The sequence below is a fragment of the Sebastes umbrosus genome, chromosome 4 (assembly GCF_015220745.1).
Source record: "Sebastes umbrosus isolate fSebUmb1 chromosome 4, fSebUmb1.pri, whole genome shotgun sequence".
Lineage (NCBI taxonomy): Eukaryota > Metazoa > Chordata > Actinopteri > Perciformes > Sebastidae > Sebastes > Sebastes umbrosus.
In genome coordinates this window covers 8,619,463-8,640,261 of record NC_051272.1, presented here as the reverse complement: position 1 = coordinate 8,640,261, position 20,799 = coordinate 8,619,463, and the positions used below count along the sequence as shown (strand labels likewise).

Below are 20,799 nucleotides of genomic sequence, written 5' to 3'. Positions count from 1 at the left end.
GGGGGGTGGGGGGGTTGGATGGAGGGCAGAGGCAGCACGGTGGAGGAGGAGGAGGTGGTCGTGTTCACCAGACACCTTTCTAAATTGGTCTTAATTTCAGTGACTCAGCTGGCATAGCTGGGAGTACCGTGTCAGCCAGCCCCCCTTCTCTGAGCGCGCTCAGAACTGCCTGGAGGCTACTTTACATTTAGGTGAACAGGTGCTCCAGAGACATGGGAGCCGGGCAGCCTCCTCAGCTCGCCCGTCGCTCTGCCAGCTTCCTTCTCCAGGCTGCAGCCAACGAAAGAGGGCTTCCGCCTCCATGCCCCCCCCCTCCTACCCCCATCATGCCTGCCGTGGTTAAATAAAGCACTTTGCTCTTTGCTCACCCCTGTCAGACGCTCTGTTGTTGGCCCAAGGTGGGGGAAGTTTCTCGTTTGTGAGGACTCTGAAGGACCGGCCCTCATGGTCCAGAGAGGGGTCAGAGGTCAATGAAAGGCCCTCTGCTGGTCACCTCCCACCTCGTTTACCGTCGTACATGTTAGCGTGGCACACAGCATGTCTGCAGCCTGTTCTGCTGAAGTTAAAGATTTTAGGGCTGTCAAAGTTAACACAATAATAATGCGGGTTCGGCGCTGAGGCGAGAGCGGCCGGTGCTGGTGGACGGTGCACCACCAAAATGTCCCAAAGCGGCATTTCAAATCTCAACAACATGTCTGTCCGTCCTCCGGTGTGCTGTGCCCGGCATGCGGCGGTGCGGCTCCTCGGCACAGCAGCAGACAGACGGCCTGTTAACGTGGACTATTAACCACACCCCCATTCTCTGTTTGAGAAAGAACACTAACCTAAAAACAGGAAGTAAAACTGTCCGGAGGGGGGCTTTAATGAATCCATGCAATATGCGGACTGGGAATCAGATCCAAAATTGAGCTGGCTCACTAAAAGTGAGACACCCCAAAATATTGGTTTTATTCTCTCATCGCATATAAAAACTGTAAAACTACAGTAAGTACAGTATGTCAGAGTTGAAACAGGGAGTTGGTCTGCAAAATCTAATGAAAGTTTGGGTAACTCTGTTTTACTTCCAAATAAGTTTGGTAAAACTGTTCTGATTGTCTGACTGCTTGTGTTCTTTGTCCCATTATACTCAGAAATGAAGTTCATCAGTAAAATATTATCATAACAGATAGGAATGATGGCTAACACTACAAAAATATAAGATCCAGGTTTTTTTTTTTAAATGTCACCCAGCGAGTCGTTCAGCCCCATCGTCAAATCTCGCTTTAATGCCTGTGAGGACTATTGTGTAAGTGAAGCCTGAGAGTGGTCACCACTCACCAGTGGTTATGTGGGACATGCTGCCGTGTTGGAGGAGTGCCACTAACATGAGTGGCTGTAATGTCATCGCTTCTTCTTCCTGACAACAAAATTTCCGAGCTCTGTCACAGGGGGGAGGTTTCAAATTACCCTGTAAACAAGTTGGAGAGGTCATCAGAGAAGATTAGGTATAATTATACAATCTATTAAAGGGTCACTTCACCCAAATTACAAAAAAATCTAAGCATGCAAAATAGGTCTGTCACGATAGCTACTTTTGTTGGACGATATTATTGTCTCAGGAATAATTGCGATAAACAATATTATTGTAATTTTAAGACCATTTTATGCCACTGATATGACAAGTACACCCTTTCAAAGAGCAATGAACTTTTAGACATTGGAATTGGAATGTGAAAAAATCGTAAAATGTCCGAAATAAATAAAATAAAAACCACACAAAACAAAGCCCAAGTCTTATAATGGTTTGGAAAAGCCTGTTGTTTATTCTGGCATCATGTTGGCCAAAATGTTGACGACATTCTCAAAAATTATCTTGGTTGTCCATACATCGTACGATAACGTTGTAGCTGTGAATGTAGCAGTGCGGGGTGTGTGTAGCCGAGCTCCCGTGTCTTGCTTGCTCGCCATCTGATGATTTCAAAGTGAAGGGAGTTAGCCCCGAAGTTAGCGACAACTAAGGTGGGCTGTTAATGTGGACATGCTATTCTCCTTTCAGTGACAAGTCGCTCCTCTGAGTTTTGCTCAACTTTTTATTTAATTTTTTAGATTTCTTTTCTGTTTAACTGATAGCATTAATTGGTCAAAATTTTCATTGTCGGCCAACAGATAAATGGTTAATTATTAACATCCCTAATCAAGGTCAAGTCCATATATCGTACGATAAAGTCAATAACGTAATTGTCATGACAGACCTAATGCAGAACCATTTTTGGTTACACTTTTGCAGGTTTTGAGATATCTGTCTGAGCTTTATGCTGCCACCCCAATCAATGGGGTGAATTGGGTTTTGTTGGTTGCGCTTGGTGTTGGCGCTGATACTAACCCGATTAAATGGATCGGTTATCGGCCTGAGCTTTCACAGTTACATTTATTCAATCAGTCAGCTTTTAGTGCCACAATTATCCCTGGCCTCGTGTTACCTTGCATACAAATTATTCTAACGAGTTCCACACATTGGTCGGTTAGCAGATAGACAGAAAAATAATCAGCAAGTATTTTGATAGTCGGTTAATCTTGAAAGTATTTTTGAAGTAAAAATGCCAAAAATTCCCTTCTGCCAGCTTCTCAATCAGGAAGATTTGCTGCTATTCTTTGTTTTATATGATAGTAAGTGTTGATTGTTGCAATTTGAAGATGTGACCTGGGGCTGTGGGGAAATGTGACGTGTGACGTGTCACCTGACACTATTTTCTCACATTTAATTAACCAACCGATCAACGGAGAAAATAATCAGCAGATTGATAATTTAAGTTTCATTTAAGTTAGTCTCAGCCTTAATCCACAGAAGTCAGTGAACAGCTTTAATCTAAACTTCATCAGAAATAGTCCCTGTAACTTTCTGCATTGTTAGATACCACAAAATAAGATATGAAAATATATTTTATGTTAATTATCTGACCTTTTTAATTCAGTGTGAATCCCCCAACTTGATGCCATTTATTCCTCATAACCCGTCTGACAACAGGATGTCATATCACACAGTTTTGTGCTCGCAGTAACAGGACATGAGTCTGTGAGAAACGTACAGGCCTAAGCAATCTTTTTGCCAGAAGAACAACACGGTGGAGGAAAACTTGCACCGAGTGAGCAGTTCCCCTTCCCTCGTGGCTCAGAGTGAAATGACACAAGGCTTATTAAGTGGACCGGGGCTAACAGCGAGCCTCTGAGTGGCGGCCAGGCTGCTCGTGCCCTTGGCGCTCAGCACACGGCTCATGGAACAAATTAGTGTTCGCTTCCCTCACCTGCTCAATGTGCACAAATGCCAGAGAGAAGCAACCCTCCACCCTCAACTCACCCAGGGACAGGACAGCGTGGCTCAGGGTTGCCGTCCATCAAGGCTCCCTGAGTCGTCCAATTCTCTGAGTGGTGAACGCTGCCGGGAAAAAAGGGGCTCAGGGATCGATTCGAAGGCTCGATGTGAAGGAATCAATCCCTCTGGAATCTCTCCTGCTTTTATTTCCAGGCTTGCTGTGTGATGGCATCAGAAAAAACTGACTAAACTGAAACATGTGATTGACGCTAGGGCTGCACAATTAACCGAAAATTAATCTCGATCACAATAATGGCTTCCCACAATTAAATGAACATGATCGCCTGAGATACTGACACTTAAAATGTGTGTTCTGCTCATAGAAAACTGCAGCACCTGAAGATTAATATGAGATGCAGCTCAGCACTGTGTTTCAAGTTGTTCTAGTCATTAATAAGAAATAAAAATGAATTAGTCAATAAATTAATCAAGTAAAATAAATTGGGAAAGTGTATAGCATAACATATATGATATGATATGATATGAACATATAACATTATGATGGAAGTATATGATGGCCATTCCCATGCTCTATATACCGATACCATTTGTTAAACAGATTTCATGCTAAATTTAACAATTTTTTACCACTAGAGAATCGATAAAAATGATCAATAATCCCTCCAAAATACCACATTAAGACACCGAGACCTTGAGGAACACCATAGAAAAAGTCATGCTGTGATTTGGTATCAAAAACTTTTTGAAATTTGGATATTTCTGCAAGAATTGCATTTTTCTGTGATTGGATGGCGAACGTTTCTGTTATCTAAACTACTCAGAAACCCGCTTATTGTCGATCTAGCTAAGAAAACCATCCATCCACTGAATGCTCTAGGTCTCTAGTTTGTGGCTGTAAAGTTTCATGAGGCTGTGATTATCCTAGAGGTCACCACAGGTCATTTAATAGTGACGTCAAGTTTAAAAAAATGGTCTCACGACAAGGAAATGGCTACTATGGGGACTAATATCATCACACATGAATACAGTTGGACTCACTGGATCCACAAGAGTCTCAGCTTTACAGTGATACCCAATTGACGTAATTCCAAGACTGTTTAGGGACCCCAGTATGCAGGAATATTCAAATATACTATTTTAGAATAGGCGAAAATAACACTTTTATACTGCACGCAAAAAAACTGCACGTGATTATCATAAAGTGGGCATGTCTGTAAAGGGGAGACTCGTGGGTACCCATAGATCCCATTTTCATTCACATATCTTGAGGTCAGAGGTCAAGGGACCTCTTTGAAAATCGCCATGCTAGTTTTTCCTTGCCAAAAAACTCAGCCCGCAACAACCTCTGAAAGACAGAATAGCGGTCGGGCCCGCAGGCGAGCCGTTGGAGTTTTAAGGGGTTAATGGCTTTTAAAGGAGAGAGCGTTGGGCTGTTTATTCATTTAGATTTATTACCTCTGTTCCTGGTGTTTGAGCATGAACTTTTCCCCGTTACGCTGAAATAAACAACGTCACCGGAGCGAATAAAGGACACATAGAAGGCAGCAGCTTGTTGAAATCTCACACCGGCCTGTTCAATGTCATACGCTGTGCAAGGGACCTCTGAAACGTGTTGGACTTCTTGATGAAATGGAATAATCTTGGCCGAGGTTTTGATGTAGGTTTGTAAATCAGGCCTAAATGGCCGGCTGACAACTGAACGTCACCAGATTGAGCAGGTCTCAATCCGCCTGATGTGCACAGAGACGCTTCGCTTCCTCTATTTCCCGCTCCAGTCTTTGTTTTATTGAGGTTTTATTGAACAAATAGCCTGGTGTAAAGCTTCCAAATATTGAAAATACAGCTGGATGTGGCTTTGTCAGCAGATGGTTGCAGCAGTCGCCAACACAGTAACTGGAAATTCTTCTTTCACCGGGCTCCAGCATTATCTTCTGGCCTCTCTATGTGAAGTTACATCATTTCTTTTGGACTCTCCAGCCAAGAATTTCACTCATTTTCCTCACTAGAATGAGTACAATCCCTTCCCAAGGTCCTTTAACACAACAATTTGACGCTATGCTTTGGAATGTAGACTAACCAGATGCTTTTGTGATGTTCAGGATTGTGAACAGGAAAACACAGTATAAAGCTGTCTCACTCGGAGGAATCGGAGATGAATAGGACTCACTGTATTGTCCCAAAAATCAGGATGTCTTGAGAAAAGTTACCTCTTGGTTTGTTGTTGAATTTAACATCTTAACTCAAGAGAGATCAACCTTCTGTCACATTTCTGACGTTTTAAATGAGTCACTGAACTGTCTCTCTTTTCTCTTCTTAGACCTAATTTCTGTTCAAACCATTTTTTGCTTTCGGCACTAATTTTATTCTTCAAATTACCAACAAAACACAACAACCCAGCGATGGAAGAAATGCTCAGATGCAGACTTGAGTAAAAGTACCAACATTACAAAATGTGACAAGTAGCAAAAAACATAAATCTCATTTATAAAATGTATAAACAGTAAGTACTCACCAAGTAGACTGGCAACTTCTGAGTTTTATGTTACTATATTGTATACTAGAGTTGCAACTAATAATTATTTGAATAATCTACTAATTATTTTCTTATATAATTGATTACTCGTTTGGCCTAAAAAATGTCAGAAACTGATAAAGAGTCCGAGGTGACATCTTCAAATATTTGTTTTTTCCGAATGAGACTAAAACCTCAAATCCTCACATTTCAGAAGCTGAAACCAGAGTTCGTTTGGTTTCATTCAGCCATGTGATTCATAGCCAGTAGAAATAAGAAAATTGGAGATGAATTCGTCCAATGAACAGACTAGACCGAGGCAACAAACTAGACCGAGGCAACACACGCGGCGGCCCTTCTGCTTTTCATAAGTAGACCGGAAAAAGCTTTTAATTGACATGAGGGGAAGCATGAAGTGTTTGTGGTCACTCCCAATTACAGTCATCTCCACCCGTTAGCCCCGCGGTCGCTGCTGACCAAATAGGTGCTTAATGACCTGGCTAAATGTAATTAGACCTTAATCGCTTCGAGGTAGGATGGGACATCTAGCCTAATTTGAGGGCTACACTTAATGAGACCAGGTGGAGACTCGGAGTAAGTGGCACATTTGTCATGTTAGCAACTTTCTACACAAAGCAGGTGCAATGTTGGATGAGTCTTCAAATCTTTGGTGGTACTTGCATAATACAGCAGTAGCATTTACAAAGTAGCGTCATGGCTGTAGGGCTCCTGGTTGGTTAGTGGGTTGATGACGGTCCATAGTTGGTTTGACTGTGCAACGTTTTGGTCCAAAGGGAACTATGTGTGAAACTATTAAAAGAGTTTTGGTTGACATTCATGATCACCAGAGGATGATCCCCGGACTTTTCATCTAGAGCCACCAACAGTTCAAAATGTCCACTTGACAGTATACCCCTAAATGATCACATTTCTTTTATCCGTTAAGCTGTTTAGCTGTTGATTGTACTGTATGATTCTGACATGATTGTTTCCGGCCTTTTGTTGCAGAAATGTGAGTTCAACATGGATAACCTGAGCAAGCCAGAGCTGCTCACCCTGCTGAGTATCATGGAGGGAGAGCTGGAGGCCCGCGACCTGGTCATAGAGGCCCTGAGGGTGAGTCCAGACAACACACTCCTGTATTCATTAGCCATCTTAGCCATTGTCGGGCTACATCAAACACAACCTGTTCGGAGCAAACTGCCTTTGTGAGAGACTTGAGATGAGACGATAAGCTGCAATTGTGACCCAGAATTGAGTTGGTATCACTTGGTTTAATGAGCGATGAATGCTGCTGCATGAATGCGATATCGCAAAATCTGAGTCGGCGTCTTTTCCCCCAGAAATGTGCACAATGCTGGTGTGATCACGATGAAAGACTCTGCCCCACTGTTTCTTTCTTTGCTTTGTAATTACCCGCTGATAAGCAGTCTCTCTCTAATTGCCTGTGTTGAATGGGAGCTGGCTGAGCGACTGGTTAGCACTTCCTGCCAGAGAGGCCAGTGTGATCAAATCCTTGTGTCCACCCAGCACCACCTGCTTAACTATCAGTAATAAACAGATGGTTGGAGTCACTGGTTCTGGCTCCTGTTGCTCCTCAGTGACTATTGGAAACCAATTAGGAAGGTGCTGCTTGAGTAAAAGGTGAAATTGTTTTTTATTTGCATATATAGTGGAAATTTGAGCCTGAAATAGATGGAAAGTTCTCAGCGTTGTCTCTGTGAACACTGCTAAACTATGTATGGAGTGATTTTGAGGAGTTAGTCTATTCAACCAGTTACCCTGCAGATGTCTACTCTGTTCTAAGAGATAATTGGCTGGGAAGACAGTAGCTGGTCCTCAAACGAGAGACAGATACATACTTTTTGTTTTACGTTTATTTTTTGTTGTTGTGACAATCCTGGTTTTTGTTTCTAAATGGTTTGACCCTATTGATCTCACTCAGTGGTTTGCAGTAGGCAATTTGCAAAACATTCTATTTCTTAATACCAAACAGTATACTAAATACTTTGAGCTGCAGCAGGTGATATTAATGAAATGCAGGACTCTCAACTAACTTTTTTCACCATCCTCTCGGAACCGTCCCAAAATGAATGTGGACCTTCCCAAATTTAAAATCTTTGTTTTTCTACATTATCTTTAGTTAATCATTCTTAGTGACCTTTAAAATAAATAAAACATAAAAAGTGATTTGTTTATTTTTGTTCATAAATGTATAATTTATCCAAAAAAAAAAAAATCTTTATTTTAAAAGTAATTTTATTTTATTATTTTTTGTATTTATAATTTTTATGTTTGTTTTGTTTATTGATGTTAACAATGCAGCTTAGTTAAATTTAAATATATTTTTTCTGTGTAAAAAGTAGAATTTGGTAAAAAAACAAGATTTTGCATACTGTATACTGGCTGGTGCGTCGTAAAGTTGGAGGAGCAGCTGGATAACATGCTCCTGTCATGGGGAGAGACGCAGCATGTTGCCACGGACAAAACGAGATGGAGAGATCTCATTGCAGCCTTAATACCCATATGAAGAGGAGTAAGTAAGATAATAAGTAGTTAACTTTAGTATCATGGTTTGAGCTGTTGCAAAGTTTTAACTCCTTATTAACTTATGCAGTCATTTTCATTGCCGTTCATTCTAAAAAAACAGGTATTTTTCTTTAATTTCTCGTTTTAAGTTCGTCCCGAAATTGACCCTTTCGTCCTTGAGGTCGAGCCCTGATGAAATGTCTTCACATTGGCAATGTTATGCACAATCACAGAATCTTACCAAGTAAAATGATTCACAGAAAACTAAAAAGGATGGTACTTTGAAAGTAATGACATTGTCACTCCAGCTTGTTCTTACACCCTTAGACAACATTTCTACTTTTTGATTTAGTTTAAGTTGCAGAAATGCCCGCAGGACTCTTGATCATTATCCAATGTCCTAATTAAATCCCTTGGTCCAAGGCCAATCCCCAAAACTTCTTGGCAGGGACACCAAAATGCAAGAGATCATGAGAGCTTCCGTTGGTCGCGCATGGCAGACCAGCGTATAACCAAACTGTAAGAGCTGTACTGAAGCAGTTTACAGTCTGCAGGTGAAACACCTGCCATTATACTACAGTCTGATCAGCGTTGTGTGTTCTGTACTTTGTTTAAGTATGGAATAAGACATAAGCTGCTGTTACGACTGACAAACTGTGAAGTCATAAGACATATCTGAACGTTTACTATCCTTGGTGATTGAAGTGATTGTGATGTATGTGTGTATTATACTGCCCATGTAAATGGCAGAGCGATGAAGGTTGGCAGGAGTTTAAATGGATAATGTATTGATCTGTGGTTACTGAATACTGATGCTGCACAGATGATGTCTCTGTGGCGTCCCGGAGAACCTGTCTCTCGCCCTCGCGTTAGAGGTCGCTTGCCCTCCTCAGGGGCAGGAATGGCGAGTTATTTCCGAAGAAACACTTGCATGCCCCCGTCTCTCTCTCTCTGTCGTTCTGTATTTAGGTCATGATAGGCACCTCAGTTTGTCCACGCTCCACTTTTAGGCTGTCCACTCAGGCTTTTTTAATAAGCTGTTAATGTGCAACTCATTCACAGTGTTGGGACTCCAGGGAGATGGAGAGATGTTCTTATCAAACGTTCAGTTTTAAGGCTTGTAGGTGATTCTTTGAGACAAGTAGAGCCTCAGTGACTACGTTTACATTCACACTAATATTCCACTATTATTGTGAAAATGACAATATTCTGAATTTGATATAGATTGTGTAAACAGCATATTCTGTATGGATATTCTAAGTTACGCCTTATTCCAAATGAAGCATTTTACGATTAAGACATGTGGGATATGCTGATATTAATCTGGATTTAGGAGCTTTCTTTGGACATGTATACAGCGCATTGGGAATATGTGTATCAGTTGGTGTTTTTATGGCTGTTGGTGACACACGGTCTCTTGCCTGTTTAGGGCCAGCTCTGTGCGTTGAACACAAACCAACCAGCCGACAGTTTGCAGAGTTGCATGCCCAAAAGAAAAGCCCACATTTCTGATCGGAAGGAGAATCACACCTACTTTTAAACTCAACAGGCAACAACAGCTGTCAGTGTGTCAGTGTGCTCACTTGACTATGACTTGCCCTAAACTGCATGTCTGTTAAGGGGTGACTTTGGTTGGTACCAATGGATTCATTAGCTTTTGTAGTTTCATATGATACCAGTATCTTCACTCTAGCTTTAAAACTGAGTTCCGTTAATGTGTTAAAGAAATTAGTGGCGTTAAAACAAATTTGCGTCAACACGTTATTATCGCGTGAACTTTGACCGACCTAGTTTTTGGATATGCGCAAATATCGCCGACCTTTACAAGAAGGTGGTTGAAGGAATGAAAGAGGGAGGCTGTGTTTGCACGGTCCAACAAGTCCACCACTAGTTAGTTACGTTATAATACGAGTATTATACGAGTACGGCTGCATGCAAACGGGAATATTAGTGGAATATTCATTTTCATTATGTAACACGCTTGGTAGGAATATTGTCTTTTTGTGAATAAGGGCAAAAACCGGAATATTTTGTGCATGTAAACATAGTCATTGTCTTGCTCTGTTGCCCCCTATTGCGGGGATCAAACCGGTGACCTTTTGGTTGCAGCATCCTTCCTTAGCTGTCCCTGTTGCTGTTTTATTATTTTGCTGTTCAGCTTGCAGAAATTCTGTTCACTTTTCCTGATATTGAGCCTATTGTGTTGCTTTACAGTCATCGACCTTGCTGAGATTGAGCAGCACTGTTCAATGACTCTCTACCTCACTCGGCAATCGTCTTCAGACAGTAATTTGTACTTGTTTGCCATCTTCCTCTTCTTCTGTTTTATCTGTCCTGCTTCGTCTATCAGTTTTGCTGTCTCCCTTTCTTTAAATTTAGGACGGCCTGTGCCCCGATGTCACCTCGTCTCCGTCTCTTTTGTGTTTCTGTTATTGGTTGTTTTTGTGTTCCACCCTTACCGCCACCTCACCCATGTTTTCTGCTGGCATTAAGAATCCCTGCAGGCCCCCATCTCCCCTGTGGATGGATATCCTATCCAGGTTTCAATGAAATAAGCCTCCTCTCTGCCGCCCTGACGGCTCTTGCAAAACACAATGAGTCTGTTTGTTCTGTCACTGATAAGCCCCATCTGAGAAAGAAAGAGAGAGAGGAAGGCAGGAGGGGGAGGAACAGGGCATGAAGAAGAGAGAGAGAAATAAAAAAGAGAGACATAGTTTAGATAGATATCGAGAGTGAGATAGTCGGTTTGAATCAGAGCGAAGGCGACGGAGGGCGGGTGAGATGCAGAGTGAAAAATGGAGGCCTGATATCGTCTCTTGACAAAGCACAACAGTGTGACAGAGCGGATTAAGCAAACTCCCCCATCCACTCGCTTTCCATTTCTCTATCCAAACCCCCCCAAACAGCCAGAAGAAAAGCATCATCTGGCCACCAGCTGCAGGGTTATCGATGTCACTGCACAATCAAAGCACAAATCAAGCTAACCAGCCTTATTAGTCCACATTTCCAAAGCACCTTGCAGTGGCACTGTTACACAGACCGGGAACTGAACCCTCAGCCCTGGCAGTTTTTAGTGCAGCTCCTCTTATCTACAGACTACCAATTCCCCCAGGGTACCGCTTAACTGCTCCCACACCAAAAGCTTGGAGCAAACTTCCACGGCTTGGCACGACTACAACGATTGTTTGTGGCGTTTGGGTATTATTAAGAGGCTTTGGTGCCGCGGATTAATTAGCGTGTGGCTAAAGCTGGCTGAGCTGCCGTATCAGGTTTCATGCTGGAGAAAAAGAAAAGAGGCTGTACGCAGATTAGCCAAACGACAGCGATATCACATGATTACCGTGGCCGGCGGCTACACAAGTCACCCATTCTTCTGCGCCAAGAGCTTTGTCAGAGGACATTTGGAGACTGCGTCTTTACCCAATCATCAGAGCAGGAAGCAAACTGTTTTGTTTGTATTGACCAGTCACATGTGTAAGGGGCATTTCCAAAATGATGGAGATGCTTTCACTATTTTACAAATTTTTGGTTGAGTGACGGCTGAGTACTTGCCGGAGTTAAAGTGGATAAAGTCGCTAGTCAAAGATTAAACCTTTGGCTGATGGCCAGTGGTCATTGCTCACTTACACAATGAACAAGTTCTACAAAGACACAATGTATAAAGCTTCTTTAGTGCTGATGAAAGTAGAAAATCTCAAAGCTCTCTTTAATGTCCTTGATATTTCAAAGACCCTCTGCCATTCCCACACCGGCAAGAAGTAAATGTTTGAAAGCCACTGGGGGAAAAAAGGCCACCAGTTAGCAAAGTAGTGGTATCAGGTTTCAACATTAACCATGGCCCGATGGCCCGTGGCCACCAAATATCCACTTTAGGTGGCCCCCTGTGGCCATTCTGGAGAATGAGACTGCATGTCTCAGTGAGATTACGGTGTCTGTGTCCTAACTGATGTGTATATATATTGTAAGCATACTAAAAGTCAAAGACACACTGTACTCTAAGACACCCTGGACAGTTGGACAGTTTGTCAGACAGTTTCTAACTGTTGGGCAGTTCTGTTCTGTGAGCCTTGTTCTCAGTGGGAGAGAAGGATCGTCCAGACGGGAGATGTCCAGATTGGACAGCCTGTTGTGAAAATTACTTGTTGGAATGAGTTCTCTGGCGAGGAGTGATCAGTGGAAGGCCAATGAAATGGTCACTATGATACCAGCCAGTGATACTAGCTGTAGACGAAATGTTCCAGTGTGTTCATATACAGATACAACGAAGCAGCCTCTTGCCTCCTGTGAGCTTGAAGCTTTTGTCTTGAGCACATCATGGTGCGCAATGAACTAGTTAATTATAACTGGAAGACATTGACAAAGACATTCAGCTTTTCCACCTTTTTGCGTCAAGTACTTTTATGTTTTTGGCTGGAGTAGAAAACAAATATGTGCTTCTGTATCACAAGGGATTCAAAATGAGTGCAATTGGTTGTTGCCACACTGTTTCCCATATCTTTGAGTAATGATGTGTGGCGCCACCATGTTTTTGTAGGTGTGATTCACAGTGAACAGTATCCTGTTGCATTTCCAGCACATTAGTGGTCCTGTTCAGCTTGATAAGTAGCGCTGGAACTGGCAATTAGTGGATAATCCCGGTGAAATGAAGTAATGGCAAAGAATGTATATTGCCAAGAAGTGAAAGTGACTACCGGACACCAGCAAAACGTCCGCCTACAATGTGCCCTACAAAAGTAAAACAAAATAATTTCTATTCTTTTGTCATATTCTACTGAAATGGCCTATAGTGAGCAATAAAATATTATAAATATAATAGCGGCTGTTGTCAAAAAAATACCGGAGTTTCGTCTCTTTGCTTCTATACTCTTTGGTGATGGTATCATTGCCAGGGTTGGTGGTTCCATTCCTAAAGCTACTGTATGCTTAAGTGTTATAAACATTCAGTACTTTCACCTTTTCTCCTGAATAAACCATAAACAAATGGGTTTTCTCTGTTCCAATGACTGGGTGCTGCTGTTGAGGTGGTTTGGGGTAACGTCCCCACAGACGGCTGTGTTTGGGAATCCAGATGGGCGGTCTGCGTTTCTGCCTACCAGCGTCCAGCCTCACGTGGACGGGCTTCCTCGGGGGGGTCATGTGATCTGCCATATGACTAAGACAGCCCATAGAGCTGCTGTCAGCACTGGGCACGTACATGCTTAGCACAACACAACACATGCCCCGAGCCGTCAGGCTTTCTCCAGCGTCATGTTATCTCCGACCATCTAGCTATTTAAGGCATGCCCTGTTGCTGGGCTTTTCCAGCTCTCCCTCCTCCACACACATAAACTCAGCAATGTCTGTCTTGTATATCTCTCCTCATCTCCTTTTTGTTCACATAAATCTTTGTTTTTTTGGACACCATGTTGCCTCTTTGTTTCTATCTCTCTTCTTATCTCTTTGGACAGACAACGGCAGTTTCTGTCGTCTTCTCGCTGCATCTCTGCCTCTCTCTGGGCTCGCACAGCTAATCCGAAATATATTAAAAAAAATCCCAGTGCACTCCCTGAGCCACGAGATAGAGAGGGTTGCTTTAGAAAGCTTTCCCCCCGACGACTTCAATCATGTGCTGTGCAAAATTTGTGACCCTACAAATCAAAGGGAAATCATCTTTTCATTTTATTCAAACCGAACAAAAATACTGGGCAATATTATCATCATCCCCACCTGACCCATCTCGTTCTGAGAGGTTTTGTAGATATTGGAAATGAAATTGGGATGAGAAAGCCCTTCAACCAAGAAAAGTACTTTTTTCTGTCAGTATCCTCCCTGGCAGTGTGTGTGTTGGTATGATTCAGTATAAACCACTAGTTTGCCAAGTAAATCTTCACTTTTATATAATATAGAATTTGGTTTGAAACCCCTACAGGAACAGCACATAATTATTAGGACTGGGGCGATTCACCCATCTCCCGATTCGATACTATCACGATACTTCGGTGCTGAATCGATTTGTATTGTGATTTTTAGGTACTGCGATTCAACAAGTATTGTGATTCAATATTGTGATTTTTGTTAACTTTTTTAACACTAGGCCATGGGAAACTTCTAGGGACTTTTAATTTGGAAAATATACAACTTAATACAGTAAAAATGTTAAAAATCAGAGATGTCCTGAAGTCAAATATATCAGTCATTGTCAGGAATTATTCATTACATTTTTTCCAGCAACCTAAAAATTAAAGAATAAAATTAGTGGTATTTTCTTTTTAATTTATAAGGGGCATGTAATGTTTTATACTTCTGGTGAATATAATCCAATCAATCTTATTTCCATAAATGTATTTTGTATATACAGTTCCCTTTGTTAACACTTTATTTTGAAAACCGGATATAGTCACACGTGTATACTTCCTCTAACTTCTCCAAGTCCGTCTCTAGCTCTCCCGTCAGCTCCGTTCTCTTTATACATCCGTGGTCAGCTCCATCGGGGCCGTTTGAATGCATTTAACATAAATGTCAGTATATAGGTGCTCTACAGTTGTAGCGTCGGCCCATTTGACCTCGGAGATGAGAGTGACGCCTGGCTTGACCGTACGTTACCGCAATACGATAACGTTTCCTGTCCATGACAGAGTTAGCATGCAGCTTTAGCCGTGATGTCTAGCTCTGCTTTTCCTGCAATGTGTGAAACCCAAAGTGTTTCCATACTTTACTTTATGTGTAGTGTTTACCACGTTGGATTTAAAATGTGAGGGTGCAGGTCGTATCCATGCGGACCCTCCGCCGTTTTTTTACTTTTTCCTTTCGGTTCGCTGCGGCCGACTGCAGTTTGTTTTGGTTGACGGATACGGAACGGGTATGATGTCACATTACTCAGACTACAACAATAAAAGCGTTAACTAAAGAAAAATGTATTTCAAAATCGTAAAAAAATTGCGATACATACAGTAGGTGAATACATTTTTTTCACACCCTTAATAATTATCAATATCCGTAATATCTGATTATGCAAATGTAATGCATTTTTTGAGTTCAGTTAGAGCATGAAAGACAACCTTTTGTCCGTCTTCCTCCCTCCTACACCGTCCAAAATCAGGTCTACACTTCTTGGGTTAACCCTCTCTCCAGATACAGTACTCACACACAAGCCAATCAGCATCCGGCTCTGATCGCTCGGCTGCCTAGCAACCAGACCCCCCTACCCAGACCCTCCTTCACAAGCTCCCAGGCTCGTGTTTCACTGACATGACACTAAGGAATGAGGGTAAAAAGACTCCGTCAATCTTACTCCCACCATCACCAACCGCCCCCCATTTCAGGGGAAGTGGTACGACCCGGTTGCCTCTGGAGAACCTATTTCTTATGACAGTGTTTTTTCTTTTTTGTGGGGTGGTTTTTGAAGTGCTGTCAGTCAATGCAGGAGACAGGACCATTCCCGTGGGGGGGTGGACTGTCTCACAGTTGAAAGAGCATGTCTGAGTGTGTGTGTTTATATGCATGTATAATACATGCAGGGCAGCAACTAAGGATTATTTTCATATCAAATAAACTGTCAGTTATTTTTTTTTTAGTCTATAAAAAATATTTTGAAACACTCATCAATATTGAGTTTGCCTTTCCAAATTTATTTTCCATTCATATTAGATTTATTTGGCATTTTTGCTTGGTTTTAAATGATTCACCAATTATCAAAATAGTTATTAATTAGGACTGTTAATCGCAATCAATCAGAAATTAATCGCATATTTTTTATCCATTCAAAATGTACCTTTTAAAGGGAGATTTGCCAAGGATTTAATACTCTTATCAACATGGGAGTGGACAAAAATGCTGCTTTATGGAAATTTATTTATATATTTATTACAGGAAATCAATTAAAAACACAAAACAATGATAAATATTATCCAGAAACCCTCAAAGGTACTGCATTTAGCATAAAAAATATTCTCAAATCATAACATGACAAAACTGCAGCCCAACAGGCAACAACAGCTGTCAGTGTGTCAGTGTGATGACTTGACTATGACTTGCCCCAAACTGCATGTGATTATCATAAAGTGGACATGTCTGTAAAGGGAAGACTCGTGGGTACCCATAGAACCCATTTTCATTCACATATCTGGAGGTCAGAGGTCAAGGGACCCCATTCAAATACTGATTCGGAGGTTGATTACTATGGCAGTGGTCGACGCTTTGAAGCATTCAGGTCAGCCCTAATTTCGATACCATCAGGTGTAATCCATCTGTTTTTATTAGGAGAATCTGTGTGGTCCAAACTGGTCGGCACTTTAAACCATTAATATGCCAGACTGAATAAAGGGTTTTATCATATTCTCCTCGCTCTGCTTAAGAGTGCCTGCAGAACGATTATTTTCTGTGATTGATTTGTTTCATCTTTTAAGATTAACTTGAGATTCTTTACTGCTTTTGAAACTGGCCTTCTGTGCTCTTTTTGGGTTTGTTAGACCACTAAATGTATACGTATTTAAGCATTTTGATGTCTTCTTTCTGTGTATTCGGTAGTATGTATGCCATGTGTATGTTCGCTGTGTGCGTTCTAAAAATCTTTACTGTGAAACGAAGCGATGGGTGAAGTGCTCAGGAAGTAGGTCATAGCAGCCATCCCTCTCACTCTCCTCCTCTCGTAATCCTCTCTCTCTCTGACTGTAACCCCCCTTCTCTCCCCTTCATACAGGCCTATATTTCACTCTCCAGCCTTCCTTTCTCTCTCCTCATTCTTTACATAATTATATAACACATGCCGTTCGATGGAGGCTTTTATCTTGAGTGCCCTCACAGTGCTGTGAGTGCATATAACATGGGTGGCCCCAGTGGGAATCGAACCCCCAACCCCGGCAGTGATCTGCCCGTTTTTTCCTCACAGGGAATGTGGGATGTTCTTGTGAAGTCGGACACCTGACTGTAGGTTTTTGTGTTTCTGGGTCAAAAATAAAATCAAGCATGGGAGGAAGGAAGTGTCAGGTTTTTCTGGCTGCTTTAAAAAAAAACAACAACACCCACATTGCTGTTAGATATTTACTGTACGTGGGAGGGAAGGAAGCAATAATGCGATTTATCAAGTTCAGAGCTGAAACTGTCGATTATGTTCATTATCAATTAATTTGTTGAATATTATTTTGTTAATTGAATAATTGTATAGTCTATAAAATAGTGAAAAATGGCCAACACAAGTTCCCATCTTTCATATTGCTCCTTTTGTCCAAATATATTCAATTTAAAAAGATATAACACGCAGAAAAGCAACAAATCTTCACAGTTGAGAAGCTGATTTTTTTTTTTTTTGCTTGAAAAACATCAACAATATCAACAACAAATGAGGGATAATTGATAAATCATTTCCTGTTGATTAACTAATTGATTAATCAACTAATTGTTTCCCTTAAATCAAGCTGGTCTCGGCAGCTTCCCTTTATTTTCTGGCTCCATATTGAAGGTTACAGTCCTGCAGCTTTACCCTCCCTGCTGATTTGTGATGCTTTTAAAGGTACAGAATGGACTCGAGAGGAAAATAACTCACGTCGGCTATAGTCTTGTGTTTTCTTTGGATGGTTAGTTTTCAGATCTGTGGCATCTCAATTAGTGTGGACGAGATGTTTGTCTCCGTTTCAGTCAGGCTGATTAGACGGATGCAATTTTTTTCTTTTACATCTTGACAATAACGGCACTCCATGTGAGCAGTTTGTTAGGGTTTGTTATTGTTTTATTTCACAGCTCATGTGCCTAAACCTAAGGAAGTTGTTTCCTATGAAGACGGAAGTTTATTGTGAAAAGACTGTATGCATGTTACGAACGGAAATTGACACGTGTTGCTGGACATTCGTATGAAAACGAACGAAAAAGCAGGGATAGCTTTTTCGTAAGATATCATACGATATCGTTGCACGAGAATACGTTTCTTCTTTACATATATTTAATTTCATTCTTTTATATGCAAGTGTTTCATGAAACAGTTCAGTCCAAAATCTCCTTCTCGCCTCCTTTCACCCTTTACCTCCTCCTCTCTCTCAGGGTCTTTCGGTCTGTTGATTTGATGACACGGCTGCTGTTTGATGTGGGCTGAGAGCGTCACAAACGCACAAACACACACACACACACACACACACACGCACACACGTCAGCGCCACGTGATGAGGTGTGGAACGAAATGAGAGACGGTGATACAAACACAGAAATAGTTAACTCTGCTTGTCTTACCTGATATCCTGGATGAAGGAGTTATTGGAGCAAAAACCTCCGAGCACTCGTACAATAGAGCTTGGATGTGTGTAACACAATGTGTGTGTGTGTGTACTAAGGACTTTGTGAAGCAGAAGAGAGGAGGAGGCACAGGTGTTCATTCTAACATTTATTCAGATCGATAACCACATACTGTAAGTTCTGATTAATGCAGCTGTTCTGATTACTTAGCTGGCCCTTCTCGTAACGTTGCTAAATGTGAAGTGAAAGGCAGTTCAAGTCCAATAATTGGCATCATGTAGTTCTGCTCATTGATTGCAACAGAGGAGATACTTAAGGGATATTTGCTGAACTAATTAATCGATAAGTCAAACGGAAACAAAATCAATAATTTTATTACCAATAAATAAAGTCAATCATGAAATCAAAGTAATTTATCAACAAAAAAACGACTTGCTGCAGCTTCACAAATATGAGAATTTGCTGTTTTTCTCTCTTTTATATGATTGTAAATGTAATATAGTTGAGTTTTAGACTGTTGGTCGGACAAAAGAAAGACATTTGAAGATGTCACCAAGTGCTCTGAGAAATTGTGCTGGATATTTTTCACTCTTTTTTCTGACATTTTATAGACTTGAAGACATATTGATAAATCCAAAGATTCATAATGAAAATAATCCTTAGTTGCAGCCCTAATAGAAAACCCTGTAGTCATAGACAAATCTCTATCGTCTCATGATGTACACTCCCTGGCCACTTTATAAGGTACACCTATTCAGTCTAATAATGTAATCCAGTACAACAGCTCTGCCACATATTCATCGTTTATGAAACTCATAAAAGTTATTTAGAGAGGTGTTAATTCAACTAGATAATTATTACTACAAAGGTCATAGATAGGGGTACATTATATTGAAATGTGGTGAGTCCAGTTCAACTTCACTGCAAACCACAACCTCATGAATAAACACAAATTAACACCTCCAAAACTGAACATTATTATCTTTGTAAAGGTAGAATTTATAGCTGAGCCGTTGTACTGGAATGCGTTGAAGACATTTCTAGGCGACCAAAAGGTTATAATTAACTTTGAACTGAAAACACACTGTGAAAGGTTTTAAAGTTTAAGACGAAAACATGGGCAAATCCAAGACCGGACAACGCCGTGGTAGCGACCTGTCAATCACAAGGTAGCCACGCCCTAAAGCATCCCCTGCTTTATGGCCTATTTGACTCTAAATGGGACCATAATTTACTAAATGAACATCATGCTGTATTGAAGAAGACTTGAAACTAGCAACTGAAACCATAAACTCATGTTTACAATGTTTACTGAGGTAATAAATCAAGTGAGAAGTAGGCTCATTTTCTCATAGTCTTCTATACATTCAGACTTCTTTTTGCAACCAGAGGAGTCGCCCCCTGCTGGCTGTTAGAAAGAATGCAAGTTTAAGACACTTCTGCATCAGCTTCACTTTTCAGATCCATAGGTTGCCGCCTTGTTGCATGAGATTGTAGAAGTGTACCTAATAAAGTGGTCAGTGAGTGTATATCCTTGTATTGCCCCTGCAGAAGCTATTTCAGTTAACTGCCATTGAGTTGAGCTACTGTACATGACGCTGCTGTCGACTTCATACCAGCGACAGGCTGCGATGAAGCCGACGTAACAGGAAGCATACTGTTATGTGGTTAAGGAATAAAATTATCATACTTATTGAATACACGCACACTGTAAATACACATTTACACTCACTCTTTCACTCAAACACAATCATGCACAGTGCCTTAAAGTGTGTTTGTGTGTGTGTGTAATAGTGTGGGTGTCGAGCCGGAGCAGAATGAGAGCAGCAGCTGTGAGCGGCCGACTTCAGGTTACCATAGAGAGAGACAACAGAGAGCGGCACTAAAAATACGAGAGACCCTGTTTCATTTTTTTCATCTTTTCAGCAACTATTCTCTTGTGTTTTCTTTGTTATTTCTCTACATGATGAAACAATATTTGTGGTCATCTGTTCGGCCTGTTAACCTGCTTCTCTCCTGCTGCTGCTGTAGCCGGAGGCAGCGGAGAGGAGCGTGGGAGTTTTCCAGCTGCAGCACGACGAGACGAGCAGCTCAGAGCGCAACATGGCACATAAAATCTAACTGCTATTAGCTGTGGTAGAAATGAGAATAGATGCAATTAATACAAAATAACACCCACGATAACACTATGTTTGTAGTGGTGTCACGAGTGGATAATTGAATCCTTTCATGATTTCCTTTTATGCTA

At 41.3% G+C, this 20,799-nt stretch overlaps 1 protein-coding gene across 3 annotated transcripts in view; it reads left to right on the top strand.

Moving 5' to 3' along the window:
* Positions 1 to 20,799, top strand: part of cttnbp2 (cortactin binding protein 2) — a 99,784-nt gene that overhangs the window by 2,541 nt on the left and 76,444 nt on the right. For all 3 annotated transcript variants that reach the window (XM_037768107.1, XM_037768106.1, XM_037768109.1), the window contains exon 2: positions 6,831 to 6,938. In XM_037768107.1, coding sequence (XP_037624035.1) covers positions 6,831 to 6,938 — 108 coding nt within the window. The remainder of the gene's footprint in view (positions 1 to 6,830; positions 6,939 to 20,799) is intronic.